The sequence below is a fragment of the Eriocheir sinensis genome, chromosome 7, assembly GCF_024679095.1.
Source record: "Eriocheir sinensis breed Jianghai 21 chromosome 7, ASM2467909v1, whole genome shotgun sequence".
Classification (NCBI taxonomy): Eukaryota; Metazoa; Arthropoda; class Malacostraca; order Decapoda; family Varunidae; genus Eriocheir; species Eriocheir sinensis.
In genome coordinates, this window is record NC_066515.1 from 22,455,529 (window position 1) to 22,477,441 (window position 21,913).

General features: G+C 44.9%; 1 protein-coding gene across 3 annotated transcripts in view; it reads right to left on the reverse strand.

The window, feature by feature from the left end:
* The window catches only part of LOC126994829 (transcription factor AP-2-epsilon-like), a 183,602-nt gene that overhangs the window by 97,407 nt on the left and 64,282 nt on the right, over nucleotides 1–21,913 (reverse strand). Inside the window, exons 2-4 of one of the 3 annotated variants that reach the window (XM_050854103.1) lie at nucleotides 6,960–7,124; nucleotides 4,416–4,550; nucleotides 3,080–3,211 (exon numbers count right to left, since the gene is read on the reverse strand). In XM_050854103.1, coding sequence (XP_050710060.1) covers nucleotides 3,080–3,211; nucleotides 4,416–4,550; nucleotides 6,960–7,124 — 432 coding nt within the window. Of the gene's footprint in view, nucleotides 1–3,079; nucleotides 3,226–4,415; nucleotides 4,551–6,959; nucleotides 7,125–21,913 lie in introns of all 3 variants that reach the window. The other 2 variants (XM_050854108.1, XM_050854113.1) reach the window with 2 other exon arrangements.

Genomic DNA, 21,913 nt, shown 5'->3' on the forward strand with positions numbered 1-21,913 from the left:
AACAGGGCGATAGTTGCACGCTCAAAAGACGTCCCTTTCGCCCTTATACGCGTCCGCCCCACGCCCGGAGCGAAAGGAATTTTTAATTACTGTAACATTTTTCTCGACGCTGGAATTTGATGTGAGATAATGGCGTTGGAATGTTGTAAATTAGGGAGTTTGTGTGTAACTTATGTCTAGAGAATCCTAGCCGCCTGCTCCTCGTAATATCTCGGCATTGGGAGACGTCTTCATAATTATAGTTAGTTATCATTATTATTATTCGTCCTTTTATTTCTATTTTTTTATGATAATATATTTTTTTCTTGTAATTTTCGTTCTCCCTTCCTTTCTAGTTCTTGTTTTTGTTATCTTTCTTTTGCTTATTATTATTATTATTCTCGTCATTAGTTATTATGAATTATTATCCTCAGGTGTATGTGCGTGTGGCGCGGCAGGTGAGTACGTGTATGCAATTAGCGTGATCCTCTTCTCGTCTCAGGTAGCGCAGGTAAATAATTAAACTGAAATGAGTCGTGAAGGGTGCCACACTCGGGTATAAATCAATTTGCAACACACCGGGCTCGATTACGCAACACCCCAATTAAAAACGAGAAAAAAAAAGAATCCCATCCCCCTACTTAATGCGCAATCGTTTTCCGTGATTAATAAGAACAACACCGTAGTAATTAATTTTGTAAAGGTAGTGCGTCGCTAATATCGCTCTTATGCTGTCCAGGCCCAACCCACCCACGCCTCGGTCTATAAAGGCGAAGAGTAGAAGCAAGTGCAGTAGAGTAGCAACATTTTTGGTAGCATGCAAAGGAAGGGTAGTAGGAGTAAGTGCAATATAAGTAGATTTAGAAGGCGTAGAACGTTGAGTAATTGGAGTAGATGTAGCAGGAACAGAAGTAGCAGTGGTAGTTGTAATAGTAATAGTTGTACCTTTTGGCATTGACTTACATAAACAGAGGAAGAGTTAGTTATTGCATCCGTTAAGAGCAATAACGTGAAGCGATTTGTGATATTACGTCAGAGAAAAAAGCGAACAGAAAAAAAATACGAATCGGAAATTAGTAAGGATGAGGAATGGGGATATTTATCTCGTGAAAATATTACAAAGTTTTCCCGGAATATAAATTGAATGAAGATCAGTAACGAGCAAAGTAGCACAGAGGATACTAATGAGGGATAGAGGGAACCTGTTGCCTTCTCGTGTTACTTCAGCTGAGGTTTTACAGGTAAAGTAACAGGTACGAAATTAAGCTATTAAATGTGTTGGAGGAGACATAGTATCGTCATCTGCATTTTTACTTTATATATGAAAATGCGATTAAAACAAGAAAGTAATTAGATGAAGGTGAAGGAAACGACGGAGGAGGAGGAGGAGGAGGCATCCTAACCTTTCTGTGTAATTATAAAAAAGGAAATAAAACTACCGCAACAAAAATGAAAATACAGTAGCTAAAACAAAGACATAAAATAAACTGTAACAGGAACACTGGTCTAAGAAATCAAGGGAACAGAAATACGACAACAGGTAACAGTCGGGCTCCCAACGCACTACAGAAGGCGGCGCTGACGAGGTGAAGGCGTGCCGAGTCTTAATGAACCCCAAACACAGCGACGCCGGGCCCGGGAGGCGATCGATCTAAACATTCCTGCCGCGACGATAAAAGCGAGCCCGTAATTAGGCCGATGCTCTTTGCGCGAGGCTCAATTAGCTCCAGGGAGTGATCGGTGCACGGGGCTCTTTGATTTGATTTTTGTCATTTGTGTTTGGTTTGTACTTTGTGTTCGGCTTTTGTTTTTTATGTGTTTGGTTTGTATTTTGTGTTAGGCTTTTGTTGTTATGTTGTTGTTGGTGTTTGCGCTATTGTTTTGTTTATATTCGTGTCTAGCGGTTTTTGTTGTTGGTATTTGTGTTGTGTTTGCATTATTTGTATAGAGGTTTTTGTTTTTGTTAGTGTTTGTAGTTTTCTCTCATAAAGGAAGGTATCTTTCGGGGTGAATCCAGCATGTTTTAAGTAGGTTTTTGGTTCTTACTGTTCTTTTTTTAATTTGAAAGTTGCTGTTTAATGTATTACTTATTACTTTCGTTTTTGTGGGAGCAGCGACTAGCGGGCTTTTTTTTTACACCTTTTTTTTGTTGCCCTTGACCAGTTTCCTTAGCCGTGGAAAAAACGGGGGCTCGAAATGTGTAAACACCTGAGAGATTTTGATCAATATTCTTCCCTAAGACTTCACAAGAATGTTTACCCTAAAGGAAGAATTGCCATGATAGTTAAGTGTTGTCTTATATGGGAAGGTGATGGAAGTTGTTGGGTGTTCTTGTCTTTCGTCTCGATTTCTACTTCACGCTGCTTTATGCTTCTGTAGCTCACCACCGAAACGCTTACCACATAAACCACACTGTCATGATCCTAAACCGCGATCTTCAAACAGAATCGACACATACACAAAATAGGCAATGGTAATAGTAAATACATGTAATACAGCAAGTCCTGGTGCTGGGATTATCATTTTTATGCAGTTCAAATGATGTTAATTTTGTTGAAGTTATGATGAAAATAGATTGGATAAGCCCTCAGAATAACAGGAACTACATTACATTGAATAAACCCTCAGAATAACAGGAACTACATTGTTTTAATATCCATACCAGTGAAAAGGAAAATGAGTAAAAAAAAGTATATTAGGTTTAAACGGAACGGAATATAGTGTAGTTAATGCTAATATAATTGTTTTATATGTTTTTTTATAGTCATATGAATAGGGAAGGGAGATGGTGAATAAAATTAGTCATCAGAAAGTGTCATGTAAGAGTTAGTTGGAGTCCTGTAGTTCCCATATATTCCTGTGCATCCTTACATGAACAAAACGTGAACTGCATAAAAGCCCCACACGAGGACTGGCTATTGCCAACACAAGGCCGATGGTGAATAAGTAATGATCTGAAAGTGCCACGTATGGGTCAAGTTGGCGTCTTGTAGTTCCAATATAATCCTGTGCATCCTTTCATGAACAAAACGTGAACTGCATAAAAGCCCCACACGAGGACTGGCTATCGTCAACACAAGGCCGAAACAAGGCTACTCACCGGCTCCTCTATGGCGTGTGGGTGGATGGTATTGCTGAGGATGATGTCTTCGTGTCGGGCGGCCCCCATCAGCACCGCTCCGGCCCTGTCCACACCGGCGTAGCTCCTATCGTACAGCCCCACTTGGCCGCTCTGTAAGACCCCCGCCCGCAAGTGGTTGTCTCGTTAGTACGGGCACTCTTCCAACACGGGTATGAATTGTGAGATTGTGGGCGGGTTTGTCTACCTTGGTGGGTTTGTGGGGGGTTGCATGCTCGGTTTGTTTGGTTGGGTTTGTATGCCTGGTTGTGGTTTGAATTTTGGTTGCTTTTGTGGTTGGTTTATTTGGGTTTGTGTACCTGGTTGGGTGCATTTAGGTTGTGGTTTGTATTTTGGTTGACTTTGTGGTTGGTTTAATTGAGTTTGTGTACCTGGTTGAGTGCATTTATTTTGTGGTTTGTATTTTGGTTGTTTTTTGTGGTTGGTTTATTTGGGTTTGTGTACCTGGTTGGGTGCATTTATTTTGTGGTTTGCATTTTGGTTGTTTTTGTGATTAGTTTATTTTGGTTTGTGTATCTGGTTGACTGCATTTAGGTTGTGGTTCTACTTTTCCTACACGTGTTAAATTGGTCACCTGGTTTATTGTTTTGTTGGTTAAATGTCTAACTTCCTGTCTCTTGTTATATCAGTGTTGTGTTCCCGCCCCTCACTGCATGCGTCTCCTCTCTCTCTTATTTCATTTTAGTCATATTTCATTTATTCCCTCTGCTTTCCCTTCCCTCCCTCTTTACCACCCTCATTCCAGCTCTTCCCTCCCTCTAATTTTCCTTCATTTTTCCCTCACTTTCCCTTAACTTTCCATAGCTCCCACTTCCGCCCTATCTCCCTTCTCTTTTCCCTCCCTTTCCCTTCCCTCCATTTCTCTGTCCACCTACTTATTTTCCCTCCCTCTAATACTATACCTTCATTCCTCCTATTTTCTCTTTATTTTCTCCTTCATTCCTGATACTATAGTTTTATCATTCTCTCTTTTCTCCTTCTTGCTATTCTTCTTTTCTTTCTTACTAAACTCATTTTCATTGCTGGGTGTTTACTTCTCTCAAACCTCTTTGCTTTATCTTCCCATTAATCTTCTTTTACAACCATCTACTCTTTTTTTTCCATACCAAATATTTCCCTTAAATTATCTATTCCCACGTATCATTAGCTTGTACCTCTCCATCCCTCTTTCTTATCTCTATTCCCTCTTCTTTCCATGCTCTATTCTCCCCTCTTACTTAACTATGCCCCCTTATCATTAGCTTTACCTCTCCATCCCTCCACTTGACCCACAGGACGCTTGGAAGCTCCTCACTACCTCACTACTTACGACGTGAAGCGGATCTTCCCTCCTAGGTACCTCGTGTCGGTTCTGCAGCGTCGCGGAGGTGTAGGTGGTGTAGTTGGCAGGGAGGGAGTGTAGCTGGTAGGGGTCGGCCGCCGGGTGATGTGTCTGCAAGAAGGAAGAAAGGAAGGTTTAGTGGGGTGGATAGTTGTGGGTCTTGGAGAAGGGAGTGAGGTTTGTTATCGTTATTGTGTGGGTAAGTTGGCGGAGGAGTTACGTTGGGGAAGGGTAGGACGAGGGAAGGACAACAGGAAGGAAGAGTCAAAAGGTGAAAGGATGAAAGAGTGGGTGAAAGATGAATGGGTGGATGGTAAGGAGATGAGTTAGTTGAGGGGGACTTGGAAGGAAACGTTGAGAGGGAGGGAAAAGGAAAAGCAGAAGAAAGGAAAAATAATAAGGAAGAAGAGGAAAGCCTTGCCTACTGAGAGAGAGAGAGAGAGAGAGAGAGAGAGAGAGAGAGAGAGAGAGAGAGAGAGAGAGAGAGAGAGAGAGAGAGAGAGAGAGAGAGAGAGAGAGAGAGAGAGAGAGAGAGAGAGAGAGAGAGAGAGAGAGAGAGAGAGAGAGAGAGAGAGAGAGAGAGAGAGAGAGAGAGAGATGAGGAAAGAAAATCTAACATAAAAGCAGACCTCTCTAAGTGTAAAGTGTAGCAGGATATACACATTGGACACTAGCAGGAAAAAAACAACAACTGAAAACTGAGCTGGAAAAGAAATCCATAACTAAAAGTATAAAAAAAGCACAATGAAATAAAAGAAAACTATAACAACAACAACAACAAACAACACTAAGCAGAATGAAATAAAAGCAATAATAGCAATATAATAATAGCAGTAATAATAATGGTAATAGTAATAGTAATTATATATGAGAAACCCATAATTATCATTTAACTACAACGCGGAAATTATGTACATATAAAAAAGGGCCATTTACTGGAGCGGTCATTATGTTTTCCTGACACTGTAATTACCCGCGCCGTATCATTACTCTCAATACACCTTAATCGCGGCAAAACCCCATTCGCGCGGCACCGCTAACGGACACTTTCCCCCTAAAGTGAACCGGGAAAGGCAGGGCGGCGGCGAGGCTTACCTGTACTCCGCATGTGACAGGTGCTTCTGTTTCTAATTAACCAGGTAAGTTGAGGCGATTAATCCCAAGTCATTACGGCGGTGCTTTGATGAGAACGAGCACAGATTACACGAGGCTGACGGCGGTATTAATCGACGTCACCTGCTAATTGCTTCCCGCCACGTACGGACAGACGCCATGGCCGCTCCCACACGCCTCAACGTCGACGTCCACGCACAGGTACACAACAGCCCGCCGCTCAGGCCTCCCGCGGCGCCGAGTGTTTTTATGTGACGATGATCAAGACGCCGCTAACGAGTGACGGAGGCGAGTTGAATAATGTAAAGTGGCGTCATTAGTGGTTCTTCCAGAGCGGATATGGTAGCTACTGTCCCGCCCTCACCATACCTCCCTCCCTTACCCTGCCCTGACCCTCTCTCTCTCACCCCGCCTGCACTCTCCCTTTCTCACCCCTCCTCCTCACATCCTGACCCTCTCTCTTTCACCCTACCCTGACTTTCCCTCCCTCACCCCATCCTGACCCTCCTTCCATCACCCTCCCTCCCTCCCCCAGCCCTCCCTCATCCCCCCCCTGCCCTGACCCTCTCTCTCTCTCTCACCCCGCCTGCACTCTCCCTTCCTCCTCCCATCCTGACCCTCTCTTCTTCACCCTACCCTGACTCTCCCCCCCTCACCCCATCCTGACTCTCCTTCCATCACCCTCCCTCCCTCCCTCCCTCCCCCCCCGGCCCCTCCGCTAAGCACCGTGACTCCATTAGTTCTGCCGCTGAATGTCCCGGCGCCAGGAGATCAACCAACCGTGCACCTGGTTATCCATTTACTCCCGCCGAGATTCAGGTATTATTATCACCGTCGCCGTCACCGTTATCGTCATTAGCCCCAGTAGAAGTGGTAGCACCTCATTTCATCATCATCATCATTAGCAGCATCCCCGGCAGGAGCAGCAGCAGCCGGGCCGAGGCAGCGAATATTGCCTTGCCGCGGGTCACGTCAGCGGAGTGTATGAAGGCTCCGCTGCAATGATTAGCTTTCCTTAATGGATATTGTGTCACCTGCCGCACTGACGACCCATCCGCCGGCAACGGGGCTGTTATGGGAACGGGGCGCCACCTGGGAAGCGGGGCAGAGCGCGGTGGGGAAGTTACCTGGAGGACGGGTCGCTGCTGGGTCATGGGGCGTTGCATGTGTGACGGGGCGCTGCTTTTGGGACTAGGCGTTACATGGGGAGGGGAGGAGAGAGCGGGCCGAAAACTGAGCGGGAAAGGGCCATGCCGGAGACAAACAGGGATGGGGCAGTTGAAGGCATTTCGGGGCAAAGACAAATCATCCCGGAATCACACTGAGAGGGGGATAAGTGTCATGCACCGGACACACCAGGGTGGGCCGGGAAGGGTCATGCTGAGGACACACCGGGGCGCTACTCACCGTCATCTGGTTCTCTGTGCCCAGGTAGGGAGGGGGGAAATAGGGCGGCTGGAAGTCGGTGGTGGGCGTGTGTATCCTGGGCGTGGAAGCGAAGGAGGCGGAGCCACCCACGCCCCCGATGCTGGTGATTGGTCCCAGGCTCGACGGGTGCCCGCCCACACGTTCCTGGGGAGGCAGAGAAGAGAGGCGGGTCAGTGGCTGCCGAGAGGCGAGGTGGAGGAGGTGGAGGAGGTCACATGGAAGGTCATTGACAATCTTATAAAGACATCTGTTACGGATTTACTTACACACACACACACACACACACACACACACACACACACACACATTACGAGATTAACATGACAAGAAGTGAGTGCATGAAGAGATGTTAATATAATAATCCAGCGTCACGGCTACGCGCACACACACACACACACACACACACACACACACACACACACACACACACACACGAGAAGGTGCATGGGGGCGGCAAGGAAGAGAAGGACTTTGTGTTGCGATGATAAGAGCCGCAGGTGTCGTATCATTAGAGCGACACACCTGACGCGGAAGAGATTTATTTCTGAAGCGGCGGAGAAGCGAGTCAAGCCATCCTCCTCGCCTCCACCCACTCAAGGAGCAGAGCATTCAAAAGGTTACCAGATCGATTGACAAACAACCCGTCGCCTCGTCTTCTGGACTAAGCGCGGCATAAACAGGTTGGGCAGAAAGCAAGACTAGGCCAGAAGCAGCCACGGAGCCGGATTCCGAGGACGTAGCGATAAACATAACCTGAAGACGGTGATATGTAACGTACTGCGACACTCGAGATCCAGCGGGAGGTGTAGAAAGTCAGACAACACACAAATCTGGTATACGCGCACATGCACCTGTTAAGCCTCTCTGAATGTACCTCCGGACGATGGGATCTAAGTTAGGGTGACAAGCTAGAAGGTGAGGAAAGTTAGTTGGTACACGGGACGGGCAAACACGCATCCTTTGAGCCTGTGAAGTAGCCTGAGACGATGCTTCCTGAGTTACTGCGACAACTGGGATGGCACGGAAGCTACTCAGGGTTGGGACTTACACCGGACGAGTGGACCAGTTTTTTTTTTTTTTTTTTTGTCTTTGCTTTTGTAAGACTGGGATATATATTTTTTCCTAGTATGTCGAGTTCCTGATGTTCCTTCATGACAACGATTTTGAGTATTAGTTTCTCTAAGACTGGGATATATATTTTTTCCTAGCATGTCGAGTTCCTGATGTTCCTTTATTACAACGATTTTGAGTATTAGTTTCCATGGAGATTGATGTATTATTCTCATTTGACTAACTCAGAAAATGCACGATAAAGGCCAACAACATCAATCCTTCACACTATGATATATTTTAGGACAGAGGATGGCTAAGACTAACATAGAATCATACTTTAAAACACAGGGAAAATAGCGATAGTCGAGGAGGAGGAGGTGGTGGAAGAAGAGGAGGAGGAGGAGAAGGAGGAGTTCAGTGCCTCCCTTCCTCTCCCTACCACAGCCACCACCAGCGCCACCAATATCCTTACACTTACGATAACTTAAGATGCCCCTGGAGGCGTGACTCACCCTCAGTGCATTTAGCGGGAGATACTATTAGATAAGTCCCCTTCACCTGCCTCACAGAAACCTGACGGCCCGGTGCGCTATCTTAAGCCTCATCTCACAGGTAAACAACAGACTCCAAGCACTCCGTAGAGCCTCTGGAGTAAGCCTAAGCCTGTCCCTCCTCGCCCTCCATTCCCCGAGGCCTAAGTAGTACCTCTTCACTGGCTTGGTTCTCTTGGTTCCCTTCGTAAGCTATCTATCACCCACGAACCGTACAATTCACGCACGCCCACTCTCCCACCTAAATTCATACACCCACTTTGCTTGTCATTGATTATTTCTTTAGTTTCCCAATTTTCTCTACTCTGTATTTTTTCTTTTTCCTATCTTCTTTCTTTATGCTCTTACATCTAGTCTTGCACCCACTCTGTCTTTTCCTTGCCATCTTTCTCTGCCTTCGCTCCTTCTCCATATGCAATCACTCACTCGCTTATTTTCTGTCCTCTTATTAAATTTTGTTCCATCTTATCTGCACATGACCGCCTCCCAAATAGACAAGCATCTACTCTCTATAATTGTGACTCTTTTGCTTTCTTTCTTTCTCTGCGTCTGTCTCTCCTTTGCCTAATGCTCTCTAAGTACTTCGTTTTATCCTCCCCTATCTCTTGCTCTTCTAATAATTGTCCTTTTATGTTTATCTTTTTCCGCTACTCTACTTTCTCTCCCCCCCAGTTATTGTTCTTATCTCTCCTCTTTTTCTTCACTTACTTTCTTCTCTCTCCATATATCCCTTTCTCAGTAATGTGCTTTTTTTTTTATTTCACTATCACTCTTGTCTAATTGTCCCTCTCCTACACTTTCCATTCTTTTCTGCTTTTTTTTTTCTTCCCCTGTTTTTTCCCTCTCGCTGTTTTCCCCACTCCTCGATCACTTCCTTATTACGCCTGTCTTTTTTTATCTATCAGTTCCCTCTTAAGTCCTTTCCGTCTATACTATCTTCCATTTCCAGTCACGTTCCTCTCCTGCCTCCTCAGATCACTCTCCCAATACCTGACTGTTTATATTCTCCTCCCACTTACAGTCAGTCCCATTGCCTCGTGTCTCAGTTTTTCTCCCTCCCACTTAATACCCTTCCCCTACCTGCGTATTCTTCCTCTTCCATTTCGTTCTCCTCCCACCATAATCCTACTTTTCGTCTCCCCCCCCCCCCCCCCCCCATATGCTGTGTCTCCATAAGCTGCTCTGCTGTTTGGAATCGTGTTATTTTAAGGACGAAGAGAACAGGGAAGTAGTTAACGTGGGTGACTGTGGGAGCGGTGATGGTTGAGTTGGTTGTGGGTGTGATGTGGTTTTGGTCATAAAGAAGAGTATATATATTCCTGGTTTTATTGGTCATGTTATTGTTATAGAGTCTGTGTTTATCGGTAAAATCAGTACTTTTATTGATATGTTTACTTATGATAGATTTTGACCATGATTCTATTGGCTCTGTATTTCACGTTGTTTCTGAATTTGTTGTTTTAAAATTACTTTTTTTGTGTTGGACCAAATTTTTATTCTGTATTTCAAAGTGTATAAAATATTCCATGTCAAAAACTAGCAATTGTGGTGGACTAAGTTTTTAATATGTATTTTAAAGTGTTTCAAACTTTCTACACAGTACGTATGTGGTAAAAAAAAAACTAAGTAACTACAAGCACAACCCCATTACATGCACACCTTTCCATTTCCCCAGGTGAGTCTACTTTGCGCGTTGAGGTGGAGGCGAGTGCAGGAAAATTAGGTAAGTGTACATATTATTGCGTCGTTGTTTGCGGCTGTGTAATGCTCCTGTTTTGTGGTGATGACGACGCAGAGTAATGGCGCTGTTAGGTGGAAAGTTATTTTATGGCGACCAAAAATGTATGATGAATTTATGTAATGTATGTTGTCATTTTATTTAGTTTCTCTCCACTACGACTGTTGAGATTTAAACATATAGGTGTAGTGTGTCTGCATAAATTTAAAACATTAACACCTGGAACTAATATGAAAAACAGCAACCACAGTATTCACCCACACACCAAAATTTTCAAGACACAGGAACTACTCCCACCACCACCACCATCACCTCCACCGCCCCTAATTAAGGTGCCTGTACCTGGCTACCGTGTCAACCTGTACCTTTCCTCGTGGACACCTCAGGCGCTGCAAAGTGTGCCCGCTGGTCACACACACACACACACACACACACACACCTTAAAAATATACATTAGTAGCTTAATGCCTTTTTTCTTCTTCCTCTTCTTCTCTTTCTAACATGCTACTTTTTCGTGTAGATTTAGTGGGATTGAATTTTGTTTTGTCAATATGTACAGTACGAGGAAAATTCAAAGGTAAACTCAATATATTAAGAAAATGAGAGAGAGAGAGAGAGAGAGAGAGAGAGAGAGAGAGAGAGAGAGAGAGAGAGAGAGAGAGAGAGAGAGAGAGAGAGAGAGAGAGAGAGAGAGAGAGAGAGAGAGAGAGAGAGAGAGAAAGGTTGTAGAGGATGAGATTGAGACGAAAGTGATGCAGTGGAGAGGGGGAAGAAGAGGAAAAGGAGGAGGAGGAGGAGGAGGAGGAGTCGATACAACACCAATTTAAACATCGACGTTCAACGCTAGACCTATTTCCCTCACTTCCTGCCCTCTTCCCTCCCCTTCTCTCTCTCTCTCTCTCTCTCTCTCTCTCTCTCTCTCTCTCTGCTTATTTAACTTATTCTCGCTCCATCTTTTGCTTATCTAATTTCTTATTCCATTTTTACCTTTCCTTTCCTTCCCTTTTTTCTTTCATCCCTCCATATTTCCTCCTTTTCACATATTCTAATACTTCAGTTCCATCCCCGTGCTTCCCCATCACTGTCTTGGCTTCTTTATATTAATTTCATCTTCCTCTCCTTTTATTTTTTACCTCTATCTCATTCTCCTGGTCATTCTTCACTAATACCTCCTCTAAGCTCGTTTATTTGCCGTCCTTCTCCTCGTCATCACTTGCTACTAACTAACTCATGCAAGATTTCGTGTTTCTCAGTTTCTTCACCTAATTTCTCACCTCAACATTCTCCTCATCTGCTCTTTATCCTCAGAATTTGCTCCTCCTCAATTTCTGCATCTAATTTTTCACACCAACTCTTTTCTCATCCTCATATTCTCATTATCCTTCCGAGTCATTTATTCTAACATGCGTCCTCCTCACCCTCTCGTCCTCTTCCTCACCGAATGTTCAGCGTAATGGGTCTGGCCACACAAACACGAGGCAACAGAGGAGCAACTTTAAGCGCGCGGTGCAGAAAAAAAAAGAAAGCAGCCAAAGAACGAAGTCGTAAAAATGTAATACTATTTTGTAAACCACCGCTTGTCACTCCGTTTAAGCGTGGGGGGAAAAAATCGGCGGTACTACGTTAAAGTTTATTATGAAATGCGGTGTGCCATTTTTGTTGTGAGGTAATAGTTTTTTTCTCTAGCTCTGTGTGTCTCAATAAATCCACGTTGACTAAATTTAGCATGGTGAGGAAAGTCGAGGGCGTTATTCACAAACGCTTCCTGCTTTCACATCGATTCCCGAAAGCCAAAAAGGATATGAATCGGGTTTTAATGAATTTCCACAATCACGATGCAGAAGAATGATCACACTACTACCAGGGTCATAAAGCTACCCCTGGAAACGCCTCAAGCGCTGACTAAATCCTTCCTGCTTTCACATCGAATCCCATAGGCCGAAAAGGAGATAAATCGGGTTTTAATGAATTTTCACAATCACGGTGCAGAAGAATGATCACACTACTACCAGGGTCATAAGACTACCCCTGGAAATGCCTCAAGCGCTAACGAAAGCCCTGGTAAATGTGTGTACTTGGACGCAGAAATGATTAAGAAAATGACTCCTAGCAAGTTTAATTGTATGAGTTATTAATGTTAAGCTATTTGCTGACATTGCGAACTGAAATATATGAAAATGAAGGCTGTCTAAACACACTCCAATGACCGCATGCTGAAGAAGAAAATGTTAATGTAATAGTTGAGTGATAGTGAAGACATGACTTGATGGAAATGAAGCTCAACCAAAGATTAAAATGGATACGTGCTGAAGAGGAAAAGTAAATTGTAATGGGATGGTGATATTGCAAGTTCTGAGAAATGAAAATGAACTATAGCATAAACAAACGCAAAGATATATACGTCTGCTGAAGAGAAAAGTGGAGCGTAATTCTTGGTGGTACTGCAAAAATACTAATAAATGTAATTGAACAACCATAAACAAACGGAAAATAGATACGTATGCTGAAGAGTGCAGGGAAAATTGGAGCGTAATTCCTTAGTGGTACTGCAAATATGATACCGATAAATGTAAATGAACGACCATAAACGCAAATATCTATACGTGTGCTGAAGAAAATACTGAAGCGTAATTCTTTGGCGGTCCTGTAAAAACAAATTAAAACGAACATTGTCTAAACACAGTCAATTGGATACGAACAGATGGGTAATAAATTCAGCGGGGATGCATTTTATGAAGTCGATGTTTTGGTTATACTTTCTCAGCTCCAATCAAGTCACCTTTTTTTTGTGTGTGCCATGCGAAAAAAACAACATAGCGCGCAGGATATGAGGCAAGTCAGCTACATCTCCTAAGCACATTCGATCGCGAGGCCGCTAAGTGTAATAGGTGAGGTAATTAGTTGAATAATTTAGTGTGTTCGTGCGTCTCAAATCGCCCGATGAAGAATTAACCTAGTGGGAAATCTTGACTCGTTCCGATACGCCTCACAACGCTCGGGAGGGAGGGGGTCGGCAGAGAGAGAGAGAGAGAGAGAGAGAGAGAGAGAGAGAGAGAGAGAGAGAGAATGCCTATTGTTTTATATTCGCCAAAGGAACGTAAGACTCAAATCAGAAAAGGCATCATTAGTTTTACCATTACGCTATTTTCATTTAGTATTTTTTTGTTATTGTGTAGCTGTGAGGGCGAAGGTTCGGATTATATAGCGGTGTGTGTGTGTGTGTGTGTGTGTGTGTGTGTGTGTGTGTGGCTGCTCTGAGGGGAACCATCATAAGGGAGAGGACTCGCCAACGTTACCCTCACTTTCCTCCCCTCTCTCTCCCCCTCCGCGGATCAATGACTCCTCCTCCTCCTCCTCCTCCTCCTCCGGGACGTCTCAGCTTCCACCACATCCAGCCTTGCCTCCTTAACATCATCCCAGTTGAGATTAAATTGCCATACGATTTAGGAGTACGACGTTTATTGTTTACCCTACTTTCCTCCTCTTCCTTTACCTCTCCCTCTCCGATTAGCCTTTAAATACCGTTGTTTGCGTGTGTGCCTTGTGGGATTCTTGTATGTACTTTCTACCCTTGAAGGTGTTTGGGTGAAGATCGAAAGTATAAATCCTCTTTCGCTTGCTCCTTCTCTCCCACGCTCTCCTCCTCCTAAATAGCCCCCGTGATACTTTGGCAGGAGTCACTAACGCCCGGAGGAGCTCTCATTGTAGCCAGACTATTTCGATTCACATTTGCGGTCAAAAGAAAACACTTTGATGAATTTTTATCGTGCGTTTCTGACAGTGAGTGTAACGTTAGGAATGCATTTAAATAACTCAAGTGGAGAATTTATGCGTAAACCGATTAGTGAACAAAAAATGAGATGAGAGTCGTATATCATCTCAGTGCAGGCGCGAAGTGATTGTAAGCTTATTATTGCACTACATATCGATAAATAATCCGCACTCTATGAAATGTACAGGAAGGTGCCTTTTAACGGATTCAAATATATGTATACATATGTTTAATAAAAATACAAGATCGCACGATTAAACACAAAGAAAACAATGGCTCTTATCATTTGTTCCCAGCGAGTAGTTACAGGCAACGATAGTATAGGTATACATACAAGCCTACGATTTCTGCCACAGGTTATATTTCAAATTGCCACAAGTTATATTTCAAATTTATCTAAATATGGCTAAGTATTGGTAGATTCAACGGACTACGGTTTCTGAGCCACAGACTTAACTAAAGACTGTGCAAAGGAAGTTTTCACAAATGTTTCTGTAACTCAGTCGTGGAGAGATATGCGAATAGCGGATGATAACAGTTAATTCAAGGTGTCCCGAAACATTTATATCGCGTATCTCAGTAAAATCTATTTAGGAAATATACCAGATCTATTAAATATAACGTGGTTTTTAAAATTGCTTCATACTTGTTGTCTAGGGATGGCCATGGATCACTCGTCGGGCCTGAACCACGCATCGAGCAGGCAGTCTGGCGACCACTGGCACCGAGTGACTCCACGGATTAGTAAATGGTTACTCCTACTGCTTGAGGCCGTGAAGTAATTGTTGAGAGAGAGAGAGAGAGAGAGAGAGAGAGAGAGAGAGAGAGAGAGAGAGAGAGAGAGAGAGAATCATAATCAACACACCATCTCAAAACCTCATTACATAGGTGCATGGGAGATGATCACGCTACACACCTGAGTGACAAAGCCCAGGTGTACACACAGCCACTACCTATCCCAGGCAACGAGGCAGAAAAAAGTGGTCACGGTGGAGGAGCCGGAGGGAGAAAGGGAGGGAAGGTGGAGGGCTGGAAGTGGAGGGAGAGAGGAGGACAGAGGAAATGGTCGAGAATTAGGTTGAATGGAGGAGATAGGTGGAAGGGCAGTAGGGAAGAGTAGTAGTAGCAGAGAGAGAGAGAGGGAGAGGGAGAGGGGGAGGGGGAGGGGAGCACTTTTCACGTGTCTTGCTTCATCGCATTGCTTCACTGTTGATTTAGCACATAAACAGCAAGTTGGAAAGGTAAACATTTTCACTCCTAAATGTTATATGTTTTATGGATAGCTTTTGTTAATGTTGAGAGAGAGAGAGAGAGAGAGAGAGAGAGAGAGAGAGAGAGAGAGAGAGAGAGAGAGAGAGAGAGAGAGAGAGAGAGAGAGAGAGAGAGAGAGAGAAACATTATTCATTGCAGTGTTTCCTTATGAGTCACTACATAAATTTGCTTCCAGATCCTCTTTTGTAATGATATTCTCTCTCTCTCTCTCTCTCTCTCTCTCTCTCTCTCTCTCTCTCTCTCTCTTCCTACTCCTCTCCACCAAGTCCTTCTCTTCTTCTTCCCCCTCCTCCTCCTCGTCCTCGTCCGCACACAGGTGAGCACAGGTACACCGGAAAGGTACAACACAGCACCAGGTACCGCGGTCACCTTCACTAATCACGTTTTCTATTGCATAAAAAGCCACTTGACGTATACATTATAGATTTTCGTTACACGACTGCAGTCTCGCATACGGAGACCAAACAGAGGCATTTTTCTAGCATATATTCATCTATGGAAGGCATTTTTAAAGGATTAGTTGACTTGTTGATTTTGTTACATATAGTTGATGTTATCCAAGAGTTTATTTGGAAGGTATTGTATGTGTATGATTTTGGGTTTGTTGTCACATTTTGGAAGCTTATGGACTTTTTTTTAAGGAAACCGGGGAAGGACAATTTTTAGACGTCTCTTTTCGTGATTCTCCTTCCTCTGTGTCAGACTTGCTTATTTGAAAACTGAGTAGAGGAGTATAAGTTAATTTAGGCTTGTCCTCCGCGTGTATTTGAGGACCCGAGACTTTTCAAGGGAATTTGTTCATGGAAAGTTTTTAGAAATCAAGGGTTTCGTGACTGGCCTCTCTCAGTGTCAGAATTTACATATTAGAAAACAGATAAATGACCGTAAATAACAGAAGTTAGAGGCGACCACCAGTACTCATTGGGAGGAAACGAGAAAATGTGACAAATGACAGTCGTAATGGCCGCGCTCGGAACACTAATAACGGAGGAACGGAACGAAACAAACCGACGGAACGTTCAGGCGAGTTAAGGTGAAGAACGGCAGAACGAGGCGAGTACAGGTAAAGAATGATAGAACAAAGTGTATTTAGGTAATGTGTGAAAGGACGAGATAAGTTTAGATAGAGAATGATGTGACTAATTAATGAACAAGATAAATAAATGAGTGTAGAGTGAAATGAAAGGACAAATTGAGTTAGGAAACGAAGTAGGAAGGCGATGAAAGAAGGGACGACGTGAGTTTAAGTAATATATGTAAACACGAAGCAAGTATAGTTTCGACAATGAATGAGGTATAGAAGTGAATTTAGACGATGGACGAAGGAATGAAGAGACGCTGTGTAGCTTTAAGTAGCCCATGAGGGGACGAAGGGATTTACAGGAAGGTGAACCGATGGTATTAGATTGTTATTATTGTTTTGGGTGTAACGATCTTGAAGACAAATATACACTCAAGAGATGTAACAAATAAAAGGTTAGTGGATTTCTGTGGTGTGTGTACGCAGGTGTTGTGATTAGTGTGTTGGCTTGTGCAGGTGACAGGGCGTGATGAGGAACAAGAGAAGGGTTGGATATTGTTGTTAGGGATGTAAACAAGGCGGTTTGTGTGTGAGAGCATCGAAGCAGCCTCCGGACGAGTGTCTCAGCGAAGAGAAATATATATCCTTACTTTTCTTCTTCGTACGTAGAGACAGAGTGCAATTGTTATGGTAAACGAGACAGCGTATATTGACGCGTTTTACCGCATTCTTTCGAGAAGAACGTCCTTGTGTCAGACGCGCCAGAAAACCATGCAGACATATACTCACTGTTGAATACAGACAGCAAAACTGTTGTTTTCTCACCGGATAAACGATGCTGCTTTTCCGAACTGCTAGTTTCCTTCCTCGTGCCTTTGAGATAGTCGAAATATTACCGGACTTTATATTCACAAATTTTCAAAAATATACGGAAATGCATTCTACGAAGATAAAACATCAAGGAATTGAGTTTTTAAGCAAGTGGAGTGAATCTTTTCGGATCTTTAGAAAGATTGAAGCAGCTGAGTTGGAGGTGCGTATTTGATGGAAAACCAGTAATTTTCTCAACATCTGAAGCACTATACCAGTGTATATATAGTTAAGAAATCATAGAAATTGCTGCAACTTGATTGTTTGACCAGTAGACTCAGTCGTGTGATAATACTTTTCAATTTCGATTCATATATGTCAAAACGATAAACATAGGAGCAATTTGTGGAGTGGCTGCTACGCAATGCTGACGCACGCCTGACAGTCTCCTGCCGGGGGTGACGAGGCTGCTGCCGGTGACCTTTTGGGCGCGGCACACGTCCTTGTCTCGCTGGATGCCGTGAGTGAGAAGACGAGTCACCTGGTGCCTTTTTTCTGAGGTGGTTCTGTGTGTGTGTGTGTGTGTGTGTGTGTGTGTGAGAGAGAGAGAGAGAGAGAGAGAGAGAGAGAGAGAGAGAGTATTCCACTCATCCATCGAAGGAGCAAGCGCGTACCCCAACAGACAGCGGGCAACCCAACCCCGGCCGGCCCAACCCTCTGCTATTTACTCCGACACTCCCGCCCTCCCCCGAGGTGCTAAGAACGTCCCTGCCCGTTAAGCCCCCTGGAGGCCTCACTAACATTCCACACGCCGCCTGCACCTGTCCCCAGGGGCGCCCCGGGGACATCTGTAACACACCTCAGGCTGGAAGGTGTGACACGCGACTTCACCGGCCCCTGGGGGATGGCCGGCCTGGGGGGCTTCACACCTGCTCATCTGTCTCGCTGTGATTTTCCCGTTTGAGTTTTTTGTTGGTTTTAAGCGAAAGTTGGGATTTTTCTCTATAGTTTGCGGGCAGTTGTCGGCGGCGAGCGTGGCGCGGCGCGAGTCACACTTAATGAAATTCTATGGGACGAGCGCTCCGCCGTGTGTGTGTGTGTGTGTGTGTGTGTGTGTGTGTGTGTGTGTGTGTGTGATGAGAACAAGGTGTCATTATGGAGAGGACTCTAATCAATCGAGTGTTTGCTTTCACGTAGTGGCTGTATGCTGATGAATATTGTGCCGCGTTCGTGCTGTGTTGGTTATGGTGTTCCTTCGTCTCTGCCGAGCCGTGCGAAGTGGCTATACTGATCCCTCGGCAGTTTGGGTGCACTACTATTCACGTGCTCAACTGTTGTCTATTGCTTTTTACTCCACGTAGATTGAAGTTGGTTCCTCCAACGCCGGGAAGTGCGCGTCACACGAAACTAGGCCAATCAGCCTAACAACGTTGCCACTAATGTTTAATGGTTGTACAAATTTTTATTTGTGTGACGTCGGGAAATAAGTAAGCTTTAAATTGACATGAAAATATACTCGTACTTTTGACATTTTCAGATGATTCGAATAATTTAGATTAGTTATGAAAATCTCGGTTGCTAACACCAGCAGACGTGATTTTTGGAATCTCAAAACGTATTAATGAAAACTAAAGGAGTACAGTTGTTTGTTTTGTGACATTGCCTTTACAAGTTTTACGCAGAAAACTACTTAAATAAATACGCGAGTTCTTGGAACTTACATGGATAAAATAGTTCATCGACATCTTTTCAGTCGATGTGTGGTCTTGGAACATCTTTTAAAAGTCTTTTCGAATACAAATAAATCGATGCTGTGTAATGACAGCAAAGCTGATGATGCTCTGTTGAACTGGTGGGAATAATTTCAGATATTTTATCGACCGGCGTGAGCGTTGGGGAAGCGAGGCGCGCGAGGCTGAGTCGATGCGAAGCACTGAAGGGGCCGCGAGGCTGTTGGGTCCCCTGTTGTTTTGGTTCGGGAGTGTTCCATTTCACGGTGGTTAAGTCCTCGGTATCCGATGTGTGGAACACTTTGTGAACAAACACCCGTCACGTTAAGCGCCACTGACACTCGAATAAGACGCAGAGTATCCAAGGATGAGGTGGCGAAGAAGTGGAGTCGGTGGCGGTGATGGGACAAACACAGGTGTCGGGGAGGCAGCCACGTGCGACACCTGTTGTGACGGTGACACCTGAGTGCGAACTTTGAGGAGGGCGAGCGCGGGCTTACTCACCTCCATGGCTGTGGACATTGTGGTGCAGGGCGCAGCGGTCCTGCTCTCACTCACTCACAACACTCAACACCACAAGTATCCGCGTTAATCCTGCGTTCGTGTGCGTGTGTTAGGTTCACTGAGGAAGCCACCACTGAGGACACCGCAAGTCCGAGCCGCGTGTGGGTGCACTGCCTCACAGTCAACGTGTGGCCCGCCAGCGGCGCGAGGGGGGCTCTAGCGGCGGGTCCCGGGGCTCCTTCTGGCCCCGCCCCCGCGCCCCGTAGCCCCGCCTCCAGCCAATAGCGGCCACTAGAGGCGGAGCTCAGGTTCCCAGGGGCAGCGCCGGGGCCACAGAGGCGGGGTGAGCGTGGAGGCCCCGCCCTGTGCTCACGCCGGTCCTGGGACGCCGAGTGTCAGGTGCGGCGGGACAGAGCGGACACGGCAGCGGCGGCGGCAGGGCGGCGTGCAGGGGCGGGCTGGTACGGGCGGCGTGTGATGTCCCTCCCTCCTCCCTCTCCTGCCTACCGACCTCCACCCAGTACATATCTCATCCCCCTCACCTGCCTCACTTTTCTTTCAAACCTTCTTCCCTCTATCCCTCCCTCCCTCCCTCCCTCCCTTCCTCCCTGTGTGTCGCCTCATCACAGCCTGCACAATCAAGCTCATTTAGACAGTATCTACCTGAGTTATTCCTGATGTTACAGGTGTTGTTGCCCTAACCCCCCCCCCCCCCTCTCTCTCTCTCTCTCTCTCTCTCTCTCTTTTTCAAACACACACACACACACACACACACAGACATTTGTATTTGTGTGTGTGTGTGTGTGTGTGTGTGTGTGTGTGTCCGCTCGTGCAAGAAACAGCTCAACATATGATACCATTAACTGCCAAAATAGACGAAAAATTGTGAAAAAAAATCGAAGAAAAATATCAGCTGAACAAAATCCAGTGCTGTCATCGGGCTAAATGGATTGGCACTAAATACAGATTGAAAACAATGCTATACAATATTCATGCCTGATGTTCAACCGTACGTTACTTCCATTTAATTGCCTCCCATTTACGTAACATTTACATAAAGTTCCATTCAGCGCAGGAGGAACGGAGACCCAGCTGAGGATGTGAAGAACTCGTAATGTATTTATAATTTCGAAACAGGAATATAGATTAAGTATTGTGGGGCCGTTAGTTGAGGCAGCCATGCAGTTCTTTTTGTTTCCATGTTTATTTTCCCTCCATGTCTCTCATTTACATTCATTCACCCTTATACGTATTAATCATATTCTTTCCCTGCCGATAAGCCTGTTACTCTATCCTCGCATTGTCATCATTCAGTTCTCTCTCTCTCTCTCTCTCTCTCTCTCTCTCTCTCTCTCTCTCTCTCTCTCTCTCTCTCTCTCCTACTAGTTTTTCCTCCCCATATCCCCTTTTCCTCCTTATTCACGTTGCACTTAAGGACCTGCGGCTCCCCTCCCTCCCTCCCCCCCCTCTCGCCCCACCAGTCATCGTGGGCAACAGGTAACAGGTAGCGGCGGGGCAGTGATGATGCACCTTCACCTGCTACCTGTGTGTGTGTGTGTGTGTGTGTGTGTGTGTGTGTGTGATGAAATAGCTGAATGTCTCCTGAGTGAGTGTTTGTTGTTTAGAAAAATACAAGTTTATATGATGATAATAATAATAGTAATAATAATAATAATAATAATAATAATAATAATAATAATAATAATAATAATTTTAATGATGTCACCGCTATCATCACCACTACCAACATCACTACTGCTATTAATTATCATTACTACAACCTACTTCAACAATTTTTTAAACTTTTATACTGTAGTACGCGTTTGCACAACACCGCCAGCGACTTTAAAATGGTGTGTGTGTGTGTGTGTGTGTGTGTGTGTGTGTGTACCCAGAGCGGACCAGGCTGCCTATGGTCACCCGGGGGCTCGAAACACTCACCTGACTCACACACACAAACACACCATGAATATGTAGAGGCGACTTTACACGTGTTTAATTGAAATAATGAGACATAGCTGGGCGTGGCTGTGGTCGTCTAAGTATAGCCCGATGCCCAAGCCTTCCTCAGCCTCCCTCGGTCCCTCTCACCCCTCGCTTCCCTTCCCTTCGTCCTTCGTCGTGTAAACAGCAAAAGGGCCTTGGGGGACATGAACGGCTCCTGTGCTCACCAACCCGTCAGTCTGCGCCTCTAAATAAGCCGTTTGTTAGCAGATAAAAGCGTCCAGTGTGAGTCTTACGCCCTGTTGAGGTGCCAATCATGCCTCCACAAGGTCTTAATCGATGCTCTTGACTTTTGCGATGGCTTGAAGGAGTTTTTAATCGAGTCCTTTAAGCGTCGGCCACAACATGAAGAGCGTCAGTTGTCGTCCTCTTAGTTAATCCTCAAAAGCTTTAGTAACGATTGGATTATCACCATAAGTCCTCCTACTCTTCCTCTTAATCAGCTTAATAGAAGCTTCTGCAATGACTTAAAAAATAC